We start from the raw sequence: 16,643 nt of genomic DNA on the forward strand, positions 1-16,643 counted from the left end.
GGTGCATAAAACCACCCAGACTCCATAACTTGCAGAGGATGCAGGAGAAGAGGCTGGTGGGGCTGTGTTTGTTCAGGCTGGAGAAGGGAAGGAGAAGGGGGGATTTAATTGCTGCACTCCACTACCTGAGAAGCAGTAACCGAGAAGAGCAAGATACAGTCTTCGCAATGAAAGGATAACAGAGAACAGACACAAGTAGCAAGAGGGGAAATTCTGACTCGATACGAGAAAAAAAATTCTTCAGCGAGATTGGCTGAGCACTGGGACAAGCTGCTCTGAAAGGTCATGGAAACACCGTCCTGACAGGTATGTACGCTTCAATTGGATGAGGCTCTGGGTAACCTCATCTAACCTTGACGTTACCCCTGGTTCAAGCAGCAGGTAGACTATTGGAGACCACTTTCAACCTAAATTTGGCTATTATTTCTATGATGCTACAAATATAGATTAATCATATTTACTTACTTACTTTCCCTTTGAAAGTATTCATTTATAAAAACTAGTTTCTTGAAAGAAACTCTGATTTTGAATTACCATGATCTTTTTTACTTAATGCTGACATTTACCTCAACAGAAATCAGCATTTTGATTATTACATGGAGATAACAAATGAGATACAGCACACTCAACATATGGCACAAAAGCCCAAGGCAATCATCCCTCCTTACTGACTGTTCTGGCAATCACTTACTTATCACTTTCCTAAGGCTATCGCAGAAAAACAATCTAGACTGCTCTTCTCCATCTGCAGATAGATAACCCTTCATATAAATGGTCACACTGCTGCTTTTGTAGGCTCTTGAGAGGCTATGACTCCTTTCCTGCCACGTGATTGTTTATGAACCTACCACAATACTAAACTGTTGGCATCACTATTGTATATTATGGATACGTGTCTAATCACACAATTGGAAATAGCCACATTTTCTCTGTGTGACAGCTGCGTACTCAATCTGGTGATTGAAAATGGATGCATGCCTAGGGAATGCTGTCTGAGAGAGGACTGGAAGAACAATTCACTTGGACTGCATCAGCCTCCCTGAATTCCTCTTATGAAGTCCCAGCTGAAAAAGGACAACAAGGTATAGGCTGGAATTATTATTCTGACAGACAAGACCCGGCTCTTGGCCAGTTTCTTTGCCCCAACTGAAATGAAGAGCTGTGAATGAGAATGTAACTGATTTAAAAATAGGCTTAGTTTTAAGAATGCTGTTCCACAGGTAAGTGGGAACATGGAAAGTAGAGCAAAAAGCTTTTTGGGATACGCACACCAGCTGACAGTTTGTTCTCCCATGGACATCTCCCTCTGAAGAGCCAGGTGACAGAAAGGATACAGAAGGTATTTTGCATGGTTAGTGCTTGGTAAGAAAGGCCAGACATACAAAACAAAGACACGCATGGGATGCTTGAAAAGGAAACAGATTTCTATTATTTGCAGTACTCCGATCTTGGAATCATGCACAAGTGGAGTGATTGCTTTGGAAAGTCAGTTTCTTTGGAAAATCATTTTCTTTTGAATGTTTCAGGTTGTCCACCCACCACCTTCAAAAAGGGTGTACAGTGATTAATAACAGCATTTTGTACTGTATCTGCCTACTGAAAAATATGTGCATAGTGACTTGAAGTTTCTCTCTTCTCTCACATTTCTGATTTTCCATTTTTTCTCAAAACACCGCTTCTGTGCACACCGAGGCTTGTCATCGCACCTTCAGTATGTGCCACTCACACGTACTAGCATGATGATACTCATGATCCCATGGAAACATGATCATTTTTGCCCCTGCTTACAACACAGGAAGAGTAACTAAGGACAGTTACCTCTCCACTCCACATTGGAGGACATTATGCAAAGAAGTAAACTGAGGGCTGAACTACAAGCACTTACATGTAGGTTTGAATTTAACATAAGTTACTACATTCTGCTCATTATTCATTCTGTCCAAGTTCTCTCACATGAACAGAAATGCTCATAATAAAACCCACCCCTGTAAGCTTGCTTGTCTTGTCATAGCATCTCCCTCATTTTGAAAGCTGTTTGCCTGGCCCCTTTCCCTCTCACCCAGTAGTATTTTCTTTCATTATTTGTATTCTCTTTGGGTAGATAAATCACCAAGTACAATTTTCTCCTTCTCTGACTTCCTGCTGATCTACAGCTATGATCTATTTCCTAGTTCTTATTATAAAGAGAAGACATTTCAGGAAGCACAACTCATCACAAAAGCCACCTCGGATAAGTGTTAAAAACATAGTCTTGTTAATGTCCTAGCTTGTGATACAGACATCTCCTCCCCGCAGCTCAAACAAGACTGTACATGATGAACAACAGAAGTCAGATGATGACACTCATCATTTCAGGTGCTTTTCCTGTCTCCAGTCCAAAGAGCATAAACAAGGAAAAGCAGTGGAATCACGGTGCTTGCACTCATTTCTAGGAGCAATACAAAGGGATGCTCTCTGCCAGCACTAACTCCCTTATCTTGCCAGGATTTCTTGGCAGCAGGAGTGGAGTGCTGTGTTCCATGGATTTTGAGATTTAGGAAATGCTAAATCATGCAGTGTCTGTTCAGTTTCTGCTCCACAGAAAGCAACCCTCTCAATACTGCAAATGTGGAAATTCAGCCTGATAAAATTAAATGATCAAGGGGGGTTTCAGTCCTGTCAAAGGCACTGCTGACTCCAAATCTGTTCTTTTTTCGTGTGAAAATGAGAGATGCACCTCCCTATTGGCATAACTAAAATAGAGGTTTTTACAGCAAGGGAACACAGAATTTTCTAGAATGTAATAGATGCGGAAAGAGATTCCCAGCGTCTAGCTCTCCATGAGAGCAGCTGAGTATCCCACTTACATAGGCCCCATTGTTAAAAGAAAAAGAAAGGGCACTGTGTGATTTCCTTAGCAAAACTTACAAATGTCCAGCAAATGACAGCAACACTCACTCAGACCTAGGTCACCAAAGTCTGGGAAAAAACGTAAATTACACTTTGTTGATTCTTTGCTGAGCATAGAACAGGCAAACAACTGTCATAGTCTGGAAAAGCCCATTGGCATCTAACTTCTTTCATCAGCTTCACAGCACATTGTGCGTGGACTGATTATAAGCCTCCAAAGACAAGCATCATTCTCTCTTTTCCCCTGTTTGTTCTATTTATTTTATGGGGGGTGGAGTGTCTTTTTCTTAAAGACTCTGAGACTCAGCTCATCTGAGCAGAGAACTGGTCCTGGCCTGAGGATACACCCTCTCATCCTTTAAATCTGATAAGAAGAGGTGCTTTTCCTGTTTGGGGCACAAGAACTGGGCCATGCCAAATCATCTAAAATTAGAAGATTCAGCTCACAGCCTGCTGGCTTACAATGCTACTTACTCACTGACATAACACCAAAAGAAACAGAACTGTGAGGTTATTAGCACTGAGTTATTTCTCCCTCTTTTGCACTGTCTCTTTTATGTGCTATTTGGGTAGAGTCCTTACACAGCTCTGTGTGTCACTTCTAGCACAAGTAATCCTGATCAGAATCTCTGGCTACTCCCAAACTAAAGACAATACAAATAAAACAAGATTATTCTTTCCTGAAAGCTGCATCAAACACCTGGTTTTGGTGGCTAGACAAAGCCAACCCATATTAGCAGAGCCCAGATGAGGAGAGCACTCCACGTAGACACAACATACAATGTCCTGTAAGTTGGATTCATAACAGGAGTATTCTGAAAGTTGCTTTGCATGCTCAGGGCACCCTTATCAGACGTCATCATCATCTCCATCCTCATTACTAAAGACTAAGTAAAACTGATGAGTGAATGGTACAATGAAAACAAGACAATCTGCTGCTGCTGTGATACAACACAAGCTCTGTACTTGACTTACACTTTATGCCATCAACACAAGCCAATACAAGAACCACGAGCTCTGCTACTCTCATACTCAATGCTATTCCCAGTGTGCAAGCAAAATTATTTCATTGGCAAGCAAAAGGCAGTGAAAAACCTTAGGCTCAAATGGAGATCCATAAAGCACAAGACCACATTAAGACCTCAGGTGAATCCTGGTCCCATGCATTCCAAGTAGTCCTTCATAAAATCTACTAGCCAAGACACATGAAAAGACTGAGGTGTTTTATGTACACGTCTGGAGGTCAACCTCTGACAGAGAAATTCTATGGACCCTAAAGTAATTCAATGAAAGGCCTGTTTTTATTGTCTTTTTTTTTAAAATGGAGACATTATCTAGATTATCTGACACAGCAGTGGATATACAACAGATGGAGAATCTTGTCTATTTTGCAAGCTAAGCAGTCTTCATGTGTGCTGTTTCCTACTAAGCAGAGTGTTCTGGTCTGCTTGTGAGCAAGCCCATGCGGGAGAGTTGGGCAGCCACGTTGTAAAACTTCAACAACGCCCACTGACATGGAGAACCTGACCAGGACTTTGAAGCAGCAGGTCTTCTATCAGCAAGAGCTACACAGATGGAGGAACGAAAAGCACACCTGGATCACTCTCTGTGACAATACTGGTCAGAAATCTCTGATTTGAAGGTCATGGGCACACACAGATCTACAAGATGTATTCATACACAATTCCATCCAAATGAAGTAAAAATATTTTGAACCCTCTTTCAGTGCCAGTTCAGAGAACTAGCACAGTGATTCATTTGTAAGCAAGGGTTTTAAAAGCCTAACATCTCACCTTTGCTCTGATGCTAGCTTAATATACTCTGCATTCACATTAATTCACATCATTCACATGAGGCACGCACTTTTGCGATATGCGCATTATCAATCAGTATATAAACTGAGACAAGAAAGCTCATCCAAAGTCAAAATCATGATGAAAATGAAGGACAGAATCTGCAATTACATAACGCGGCTTCCACTGCAAAGCCACATGGCACCTTTCCTACCCATTCACAAATGTTACTTCTGACGGGTGGATATCATCAGAGCAATTACTTACCTAGCCTGAACAGAACCTCAAACTTAGGTCACTTACTAATACAGCTTCCCCTTAACTGACAACTCTTTTTTTTTAAAAAAATAAAAAGTAAGGAATGAGAAATACCATGTGCAATTAATACACAGTCAGCTGGTAGGACACCACTTCATGTGTGCTTGGTACTGTCACTTTCGTCAAAGTATGGAAGGATGGAAACTCACCAAGAAAAAAAATCATGGCAATACTGCTGGACCACTCATTTTGCATTGTAATGCTTCCAAAAATGTCCTTAGTGACTTTGAACTTGTACAAGCAAAGCAACATGACAAAGAAGTCTCCCTGCTCTCCTTTGAGAGTCTTGGACAACATGACTAACAGGGTTGCTAAGCTGTATTTTGTCTGAAAATAAACACCAGCTCCTGCTCCAGCAGACAATCCTTTTGAAAACACACGTTAATGGTAAAAATTATGGAATAAAGTGAATTAAATATGAAACAGGAACAAGGTAACCCAGAAGGGCATTTTCTGAACCACATCTAGGTACCACAAGGAATCCAAACTTGAGAAAGCAAGTGGGACTACAATGGCATTACAATACTTTGGTACTTCACAATTCTCAGCTGCTTTTGGGACTGGAGAGAATCAAATTATAATTTCCAAAGACAGCCTAAATAAGTTAATTGGGAGTTTGCACTTCCATGTCAGGAATGTTTCCCTGGCCCTTAATCTCTGTCACAAGTCCTCTGCAGAAAGAGCTGTTAAGGTCTTCAAGTCAATCCCTACCCCAGAGCTGTTTTCCATCTGATGCAGGATCAGCACTCACAGTGCTCTGACCCGTTTCCTCACTATACAGGAATGGAAGCAGATCCTGAGGGGTTCTGAAACAATGAATCTTTGAGGTGGGCTTCAGAGACTGATCTCTATTTTTTACACGGCTACACAATGATGACAACTGAATTCAACAACTCTATGTCAGTGCTGTAAGATTATAAAATTTCTACAGCATTTTTTAAGGGAAAAAACCCAAAAGTCTGTGGCAGAAGACAGAATTCCAGTGTTTCTGCCTCAAACGCTTTACTATCTTTAAAGCTTACGTAACAAAAAAGCAGAAGTATAATTTTCTCATTAAAATACTGAAATTTCATAAATAATTGTGAATGTGAATTAAGACACCCCTAGTGGCAGAGATGCTTTAGGCTGGTTTTGTTCCCCCTTGAGTTTGAGAAAGGACTTACATGAAGAAAGCAGTCACGCTTATACAACATGGGAAAGAATTAAAGTGTAAGGGGCTGGATGACCCCAAGTACCGTAAGAATATTACGGTCCCTAGGTATGATATTGCTATTAAGTATCCCACTTCCTTTAAATGCAATGCGAGATAGACTTCAGCCTTTTTTATGTGGCTTTAGCTACAAGACTGTATATAAAATTAGCAGGAGGTAGGTACAACCTTAGAGGAAGACAAATATAGGGTATTTAATACAATAAAAAGTTATCTAGTTCAACTGAGGTTTACAAAGTATCAGGTAAAATGAACAAAAAGTCTCTATAGTAAATTTGTAGTTAGCTAAGAGAATCATTCAAAGAATTAAGGATCAAAACTGTGGAATATTTTCTATGCTTTGTTTTCAATGTAATAGAAAAATTTTATATTTTGCCCCCAAATGAAAGAGTAAATTTGGAAATGGATGTTCTTTTCTGTGAACTAAAGCAAAAGCTAGTATTAAACTCCAGAGAAAACATACTTGCAATTTTACTTATGGGTTAGTTACTTCCAACACATGGCTTGCTGAGCTTATAATATCTGTAGGATTTTATGTTCTTTTCAATCCTCCTCCTCTCCCTCTGAGCTCTGCAATTCTTCTCATCACCCACGCCTGCAAACTGTGTCTAGTATTTGAGTCTTCTCCTCCTCCTCACACACTTACTCTTTTCAGACATGTATTTGTAAAATATGAAGATTTGAATAAGTTTTCACTTTTAAAATAGACATTTCTAAATGTATTTCCAAAACTATCTTTAATGAAAAGATGCACGTAACTTATTTGTCTTCAAAGAGGTATTATAAAGTGTTTCAGAAGGTTGAATGATTAAGCTTTTACTTTTTCTATTCAAAGATTTTTTAAAATCTCTAATTTCAGTTTTACTGTGTTAAAACTAATTCTACAGAATGTTACCATATATTTTACTAATAAATTCCTTCTCTTCAAAGTTTAGAATCTAAAGCTGTGACTTGCAAGCCTAATCTGATGAATGTTTTCATTGCACTTGGCAAGAATTTCAAGTATTTCTCTGTTTTGCTACTTTATGCAAGAAAAAGGAATGAAAACACAGCAAAGAGTTACATGGATTCTAAGGCAGGAAGGAAACATGAAGTTGTACTATTTCAGTTAGACTTGGATATTTAAAATATACTTGTATTACCCTCCAAACTTGCATATTTTTGACTGCAAGTTTAAAAAGCATCAAATGAAAATGACAAATGCTCTCCAAAATACTTCCTCTTGATTAAGAATGCTTGAGAAATTGAAATAAAGGGGGGAAAAAACATCAGTGGCTATCTGATACAACATAATTTCTGATGATGTGTTTGTGTCACAATGTCAGAACCATCCTCATCAGGTTTCCTCACTAAATAAACAACTGGTTTTGGGAGGTTTATTCTTGTAAAATACACATTGTATTGTTCTTACCATACATGCTGTACTCCAGATATCAGCAGGTGTACTGTAACCTGCTCCTATTAAAACCTCTATGGATCTATATTGTCTTGTCTGGATGTCTTCTGTGAAGTGTTTATGCTAAAACAGAAAGAAAACCACATTAATGGAAAAAATTAACAATAAAGAGGTCTGTTCTAAATAGTGAAGGCTAAATAGCTAAAATGATGTAGTTATACTTACCACCCAGCAGGCATTCCCCAGGTCAGCTATTTTAACTCTAATTTTATCTGCATTTCTTGGGTCCAGTGGATTCACCAGTAAGTCAGCAGCACGAGTTTTTGCTAACACAAGCAAAAGGCAGAACAGTTAGTATTTTGAACATACTATTCATTACCTCTAAGCAGCTTTGCCTTGACACTTCATCCAATTTTGTAATACACTGAAGACACCAAAATCATTTGCTGAACATTATGAGAAATTAAAGCATCATAAATAGGATTTCTTACCTTACATTTCAAGCACACATTTTTTTTGCATTCTTTAACTGTGAAATGACTATTATTAGAATATCCAGAGGAGCTTCTAAGCAAAAACAGTGCATATGCTTCCAAGAACAGATTGAGACAGAAAATGTTAAGATTCAAACTCCAACAACTCCACATGAGAGAGACATTTTTGCAATAGTTTGGTTGAGAAAAATTCTGCACTTCCATTCTTGGCTAAGGTAAATAAAATTTGGCTGGGTTTTGTTTTGGTTTTTTTTTTTAATATCTGTCCCAAGGGGAAAAAGACTCATCAAACCTTGGCTAATTTTAGAACCTAGGGGACTTTGTGCTGGTTTTGGCTGGGACAGGGTTAATTTTTTTCACAGTAGCTAGTATGGGGCTGTGGTTTGGATTTGTGCTGGAAACAGTGCTGGTAACACAGGGATGTTTTTGCTACTGCTGAGCAGTGCTGACACAGAGCCAAGGCCTCTTCTGTCTCTCACACCACCCCACCAGCGAGGAGGCTGGGGGGGCACAAGGAGTTGGGAGGGGACACAGCCGGGACAGCTGACCCCAACTGACCCAAGGGATATCCCATACCATATGATGTCATGCTCAGTATATAAAGCTGGGGGAAGAAGAAGGGGACGTTTGGAGTGATGGCGTTTGTCTTCCCAAGTCACTGTTACACGTGATGGAGCCCTGGTTTCCTGGAGATGGCTGAACACCTGCCTGCCCATGGGAAGTGGGGAATGAATTCCTTGTTTTGCTTTGCTTGTGCACATGGCTTTTGCTTTACCTGTTAAACTGTCTTTATCTCAACCCACGAGTTTTCTCACTTTTGCCCTTCTGAATCTCTCCCCCATCCCACCGGGGCAGGGAGTGAGGCAGCAGCTGCGTGGGGCTTAGTTGCTGGCCGGGGCTAAACCATGACAGGACTGTCACTCATTTCACAGATTGATTCAACGGTGAATCAAAGTTCTCTGAAGGTCCTATTTGCATTGAATAAAAAGGCAGAACTTTAATCTAATCTTTAGAGGCTCTTGGGACGTTGTAGACCATAACATACGACAGTGGAGGACTGCTGCTTTTCTTTGTTTTGACATACCACCTACTAGCTCCTATAGTGCGTTGGAAAGAAAGCAGATTGACTTGAATGTGGAAGATAGAATCAGGTATCATAAATCACATAGCAGCACAGGATTCATCTCAGTTTCCTTGTCCCAAAGCTACAAAGACTCAATTGGGAACTAGTTGCAAGGTAAGAAAGAGGAACCAGATCCAAAAGGCACCTGGGACTCCAGTGGGGATACAATGACCTGTTAAATTGGCGTAAGAATTGGAAGACAAAAACACACCAGAAATGGGACAAGGAGAAAAAATACAGGATGTCTAATAGTGAGTTAGGAGTGACTGAAATCAGATGAGGACCTTCAACTGCTGGGACAGTAAGCCTGAATGGGCCTTCAGGACACTGAAATACTGGCCAACTAGAAAAGAAAGTGGCAAGATCCACTAGGAAAGAGAAGGAAAGAAAAGACAGGACTAAATGGCAGAAGGTAGAAGGGGCAGTGACCTCAACAAAACAGTCCTCTAAAAAAGCTGGAGTGGAGTCCAAGATTCAAATTTTAAAAAACCACCAGTATAGGGCATTAAAGTAAAATACACTGAGAGAATGAGGTTGCAATACAGCACTTAAAAGACAGGAACTAGTAAGCTTAATATCAAAATCTTCCCTTACAAGCATGCAGCACAGTACAGTCTGATTTTTTTTCCCCCCAACACAATCACATAAATTATTCAAGAAATTATAGGACCTTCCCCAATTCAGTAGCCCTGGGGAAAAAAAAATAAATTGATAGTACTAGATAAATCCTTCCCACACATCTTTTTGAAGGTGAAGGACTGCAGTAAATAAAGCAGAATGATGGGCGAAGAAAAGCCTCATTAGTAAGACATCTGAATATGACTTTAGAAAACAGCTTTCTTCAACCTTCTTCTAACAGAAAGACCTGACAAGGTAAGTTCCTACACTTTTGTGTTTTTCCCCAGGAACTCATGAAGCTTATGTCACATATTTTCCGAGAAATGAATATGAGACCTTGGATTCTGACTTTGACAAATGCAGATCATTCACAACTGAAAGTGAAGTCAAAAGGAGCATACTTTTTAGCAAGTACTCTCAAAAAAGCATCCAAAGGAGCTCAACCTGAGCATAAAATTAGTGAGCATTTCTGATCTTCACTTTTGTGTGTCCTAGTTCCATGAAACTGAGAAATATCACCTCCTCTTCTCACAGTCTCAGCATGATAGTATACTTAGTAAACATTCAAACACTGGAATGAGGAGGAGAGTCATGAGGAAATTAATAGATCTATCTTAAGGACATTTGGTCATGCAGTGAAAACTTGAAAAAGATAAAAACTTAATAGCTGCTCATCCACTGAACATAAATCGATCTGTGCACTGAATGAGGCAAGTACCCTGAAAAATTAAGATGAGACCATGTTACTTAATTATGTATAGCAATGCCTAGACAGAGAGGAACACATAAAGTCTACTCTATACAAGAAAAGGGCACTAAAGTTGTAGTGAAAAAGTAGCACCATTTAAAAATATTGAATAGCCTGTCTTCTTTCTAAATACCTCGATCTCTTTTATTACTGTTTAACCCATCATTATTATTGATGCTATTAATAACGTTCAGCTTTCCCTCTTTTTGTGGAAGAAGTGAGTATGGTTGAATTTACTATCTTTCTTCTGGTTTTGCACAAGAGGTCTGTAAATTGCTCCTGATGAGGTAACATGAAGGAGGAATAAAGTAGGTTTGTTTCTCCAGCTACGGAGGTAAGTTGCTCCCATGATGACAAAACTAGCTTTACTCTCTGGAGGCATAAGGATTTTACGCATTACCGCAGGAAAACAGCAGTAGAGGCTTTCTGCCTATAGACTGCCAGCAGCACAAAGGAAGAGGCTACCAGGAATCTAGGAACCTCCTGTATATTGGGGGACTACACAGTGTAAGGAGATGGACCGGAAGACTTATTAGCCTGGATCTTGGTATCTTCCAGAAACACAGCTCTAGTCAGTCATATTTTATTTCACATTTCTTGCCTACTTGCAGATTACCTTACCTCTCAGACTCTGTCATAAACTGTGACTTGCTCTTCTAAAGTCTTAAATCAAGAAATACACTCAACTGTATTTTTCAATACATCCCTATTTAAATTTAGTAACTTCATCTAGGACAATGTTGATGCAGGCTTAGTGATCTTCTCCTAAGCTATCTCATTTTCTTCTATCTGCTTACAGATTTAGTCCCTCAGTATTTTCTTTATTAAAGTGGAAACCTGTACATTTATCATTTAGCCACTGGCACTATAAATAAAACATATGGGTAATACCCTGGAGCTATTTAATTCAATGGCAAAAATCCAGCTCTTTGCAATGACACCAAGATTTCACCTTCCGTGTCTTCAATGAACAGGATTTACAGGCAAAAATTTTGGATCTGAGCAGTTCTGGTGGCCAGAATTTAAATCTCCAAAACCACACTGAATACAGAAAGCAATGAATTGAGGGTTGGCAACATGCCTTACAGAGACAAAGAAATTGTCTTGTTGAGTTTTAATAAAAGGTTAAGAGAGAAACTGTTTGAAACAGAGAAGAAACATTAATGAATGAAAATACAGCACATTACAGAATTTTTGAATATGACGGAGAAAAGATATAACAAGAAGTAACAGCTAGTAGCTGCAGCCAGACAAATTCAAACTTGCTACAATTTCTCTGAAACAATTCTGAGTACTGACCAGTGGAACACACTTCAACCACATTACTTTTTTTTTATCATTTTGTTTGTCCAAATCAAGAGATATCTTTTTGGAAAATATGTTTTAAGCCAAACATAATGGTTACTGGGCTTAACAGATGGTGTATTACTGGCTTGTTATAAAAGGAAGTCAGGTTACATGATCTCACAATCACCTTCTGCCCTTAAAGTATGGGAATAATGCTTACTTGCAACTATAACCTTCCTTTTCTCTTTTCTGCGAAGACTGACCTGTCAATGCAAGTATTTTATCTACAATAAAGTGTGTGACAGCCTACCCGTGAAGCTTAGAACTGAATTTTCACCAAAAAAACCCCAAAATAAAGTAAAATCTGCATACATGTATCACTAAACACAGATAAAACATATATATAAGGTTTAAGACCACTATTCATTCTATGTAAGACATCACCAACAGCTCCAAGAGGCTTCAAGCATGATATATGCCACTAAGAGGAATACTTACTTTTTGGCAAATCCCCAGTGCTTGAAGCTGAAACTGTTCTGCTCCTGTCGTGAGATGGGCTGCTCTCCTCTCTTTCGGTTACAGTTGATCCTTCAGAAACAGCAGAACCACAAGCTACAGACTCTAGAGCCCCAGAGAACACTGAAGCTGAAAATTCAGAGAACTGTGACTCAGGAATTTTATGACGTCCATTTGGCAATTCACCATTAAACTGTTCATAGGAGCTGCTATAAGAGTAATCACTTTTTGCATTTGGCTCATCAAGATTATACTCCTCTGGATTTGGACATTCTTCCTCCTCCTCGTCTTCATCTTCAATCTGTTGCTCCAATAGGAATGGGCCGTTCACAATATGGCCATTTGTTTTGGGGGATTCTATCCACTTAGGGTCTGTAGGGTCAGTGTTGACAAGTTCCTGCTCAACGTCATCATCTTTTTCAGTGTTTTCTTTCTCTGTATCTTCTTTTTCATCCTGATCGTCTGCTTCACCTGAAAAATTTCAATGAGCAACACATTAGATGATACATCAATATACCATTTTGAAATTAGGCATTCATAACTTTTAACTCTTCAGTAACTACTTGACTTCTGATATATCACACCAGGAAACACTGAATATCACTGAAACATGTAAAGACCACAAAATCTAAATTAAAGGCAAAAGAAAGAACTAGTAAGACTGTTGGAAAAAATAAACAATGGGAAGTGGTTCAGGAGGGAACAACTCAGAAGAGAAGAATGTTATGAAGGGAAGATATATGAGGTCTTGAAAGCAAGCTTTGCAAATCTATGATTCAATCTGCGTCAAACAGGGAGTCATCACAGAAGTAGGAAAATTCACAGTAAGAGCAGAACAAAACTAAACTAAAAGACAGACAGTCTCAGCAGTTACATTTTTATCAGAATTGGAGAGAGTTGAAGAGACAACCAAGGAAGTCAGAATGGAGCTGCACCGTAACAATTATGCTGCAAACCACCGGGACTAACCAAGAATTTTAACAAGACGTATTAAGAATTTTAGTGAAGAAGTTGCAATTATTATTACCCGATAGATCATTACAACAAACATTGTAACAAGAAAAGGGGAAAGCAAGGATACATTAAGTACATTAATGTTACAGAATACAAATTCATCTTGTTTTTCTTCTACCTCACCAAGATATGCAGTCACAGCACTTAATGTAGTATGACAACTGACTGTTCTGTTGAAATTTCTATGTACTCTTTTGTGGGATTTGATAGCTAGATTGCTATTGATGTTTTTCTTCACTTCTATAGTAGGTTTGACTTTTCCTTTTTTAGACCTTGTAGTTATGATTTTACCTACAGGAGAAAATGAAACTTGATGATCTCTGAGAGTTTGGAGTCTTTGTTCATTGCATCACATGCAATGCTGCAATTACTTTCCCCTCTGAAACAGTAAATTCAGGATCAACACAAGCAGGTAATACTAACCATCATCATTTCCAGGTTCTTCATCTACTACCTCTTCTATATCAGCTGTTTTTAGTTTCACCTCTGGGTGGTACTCATCTTCTTGTTCATTTGATGGTACAGCTGAGGTTACATTTTCTTCTATTTTTTTCCTTTCAGCTTCTCGCTCTAGTTCTTCTATTTCCTGCAGGCGTTTTTCTAACAGCTCAGCTTGTCTCTTCTGTTTTTTCTTCAGTTTTTTCTTTTTGTTTTTGGATATTTTTCCAACCTGAAATATTAATACAAACAAAAGAAAACAAAAAACACCTAAACAATTATTCTCAAGGCATCTCACACCAAATTCACTTGCAATATGATTACTTTTTATTTGAAAATACTGCATGGCAATTAATATAGTAAATCTATTGTTTTTTCCATTTTACTTCAAATCAAGAACAACATAGGGTTATATGATGCAAAAAGAGCTATCAAAATTTTACATAGTTATACATGTTTTTACACGCTTGTTTACCAGATACAAGGGCAAAATTCATCTAAGATACGACAGTAAAATTCCTATGATCCTATAATCTTGACTAGCCACAATAATCTTAAACGTCAATCTAGATTAACAGATGATATTGTATTTGGAAGATAGTCTGTTATAATATCTATTTATTTACATATAAATTTTAGACATGATTTCTCTCTCCATACAATGCAGGTAATGACCAGCAAAAGTGTGCTGAGAAAAATGATACAAGAAAGCCAAAGAGACTGAAAATGGCAAAAAATTTTAAATAAATGCTGTGGTGTTCAGCTATTTCCCTGTGAAAGGAAAGCATTTTTATTATTCACTTCTGGCCCAAACCATATGAATCACAAACAACAGATTGCCATTACCAAAAGTTTCACATTTTATATAACATAAGGACTGAAAAATTCAGGTACAATAACATGGAAAAGAAAAATTAACACATCTGAGCTAGGATTGAAACACTTTCTTATATTTTAACTGAATTCTGACTTCTGTTTTTACTGTTTGATAAATGACATCTCTCCAATTTTCATTCATTGTTTAGATATCACAGTAGGAAATCCTCGTATAATTCAGAAATAAAGTATAAGGAACCAAGGAAAATATTATTTTCTGAAAGGTTTATCTGTAAATCCTGTTACCTTCAAAAGAAGCTACAGGACAGCTAAAACCAGACAGTTAATTTGACAATCCTATTAATTTTCATCCATTGAAATGATACACATTCTGTACAGACAGGTGTAGAATGCAGGTTTGACCTTAGATATTTCTAAACAGCTGTATTATCAGTGGTTATTTGCTATGTGTGCATGGTAAAAAGATCTTTCCAACGTCATAAAAAAACCTCTCTCCTTTATGGCCTTGACAATTAAGGCCTTGAAGTCCTTAAGCTATCTGCAAATGCATGATATTTGGTGCATGCACCCATTTTTGTCAGGATTTGAACAGAATGGATTATTCCTCAAGAGATGAAAATGGCAACGCTTAACTTTCTTTGACATAGCTATAGAATTGTAAGTCTATGAGAGTTTCCATCAGAGAAATACTGTGCTTAAAACTGGTAAGGCCAAAGACATTAAAAGAAAAGTGTTCTTTGAAAGATAAAAGCTTTATTCAAAGTTAGCTTTTAAAAAGGGTAGACTGCCAACAGTCTAAAAGCTATTAATACCTACGGAAACACAGAAAGTAAGACAGTTAATTTGAATTATGCAACAATACTTACAGGCTTTTGTTGTGGAGCTGTACTCACTAAAAAGAAAAAAAAATAAAATTTGAAAGATATTTTTACAAAAACAACTGCATAAAGTAGAAAGTTGTAGAAATCATGTAAAAATATTCTTAACTAAATATAAGGCACTGTTTTGTTGGTTTTTTTAGCTAGGTTTTTTACTCTTTACAAGTACATCATTTGATGTCTCAGAGCATCTGGAATCAGAAAGAGCTAGAATCAATTTCTGTTCACACTGTTGTGGTTGGTGAAGACTTAATTAAAGTCAGAAAGGCAAGTCTGAATCAGTACAGAGTGGACAGAAAACATTAAATGACTGCAGAGCTTTCACAGATGAAATGTAGATAGTCAGCTGGCTGAGCAGGTATAGATAGATTTAAAATAGTTCAGGGAATATCAACAAAGACAACTACTGTGCTGCACTCAAAAGTCAAATATTTGTGTTTCCTTTGTTCTGAAACAAGGTAGTTTGATTGCTAGGACTGGAGGCATGAACAAGTGCCTATGGCAAAAAGCATCTCCATCAAAAAGGCATGGACCTCTTCCTAAGCACCTCTTGGAAGGATACAATCAACAACTAGGTCTGATGAGATTACAACACTAACTGAACACAGAACAGCAACACAAGCCACACAACCCCCCACCTACCCACCCCAAATTATCAAAACCAATAGAAACAACCAAATAGAGGAGACAGAGGCAAAGTGGAAGTGAGAAAGAGGAACAGAACAGGGTGAGAACCTCTCAGGAACTTCTTCAGACACACAGGCATATGGCAATTAACAAATGCAAAATAAAAAACAGAGACAGCTAAGTCTTCAGAGTTCTTTTAGGTTCAGCTCCTGCCACTAAGTTCAGGGAAAAAACTGCTTGCATGCCCCTGAAAGGGCAAGGTTTTCAAAAAGGTTCTTAAACTTGAGTACCATCACTGTTCTAAAAAGGAAAATTATGCAGAACCTATTCTTGAAATGCTGTAAAGAAAACATATCTTTGGCTCCTGTGTGGAAAGTCATAGATTTAATTTCAATCTGCTAAGAACAAAGCGTGATAAGAACGCCATCAATATATTCCTTAAAATAATATTTATTTT

General features: G+C 38.2%; 1 protein-coding gene across 10 annotated transcripts in view; it reads right to left on the reverse strand.

Annotated features, from left to right (window-relative positions):
• Window positions 1-16,643, reverse strand: part of SRPK2 (SRSF protein kinase 2) — a 151,478-nt gene that overhangs the window by 12,089 nt on the left and 122,746 nt on the right. For all 10 annotated transcript variants that reach the window (XM_075738912.1, XM_075739008.1, XM_075739559.1 and 7 more), the window contains 5 exons: window positions 15,548-15,573; window positions 13,830-14,076; window positions 12,375-12,863; window positions 7,832-7,932; window positions 7,622-7,729 (listed from right to left, as the gene is read on the reverse strand). In XM_075738912.1, the coding sequence (XP_075595027.1) occupies window positions 7,622-7,729; window positions 7,832-7,932; window positions 12,375-12,863; window positions 13,830-14,076; window positions 15,548-15,573 (971 nt within the window). The remainder of the gene's footprint in view (window positions 1-7,621; window positions 7,730-7,831; window positions 7,933-12,374; window positions 12,864-13,829; window positions 14,077-15,547; window positions 15,574-16,643) is intronic.

The sequence above is a fragment of the Balearica regulorum genome, chromosome 1 (genome assembly GCF_011004875.1).
Source record: "Balearica regulorum gibbericeps isolate bBalReg1 chromosome 1, bBalReg1.pri, whole genome shotgun sequence".
Classification (NCBI taxonomy): Eukaryota; Metazoa; Chordata; class Aves; order Gruiformes; family Gruidae; genus Balearica; species Balearica regulorum.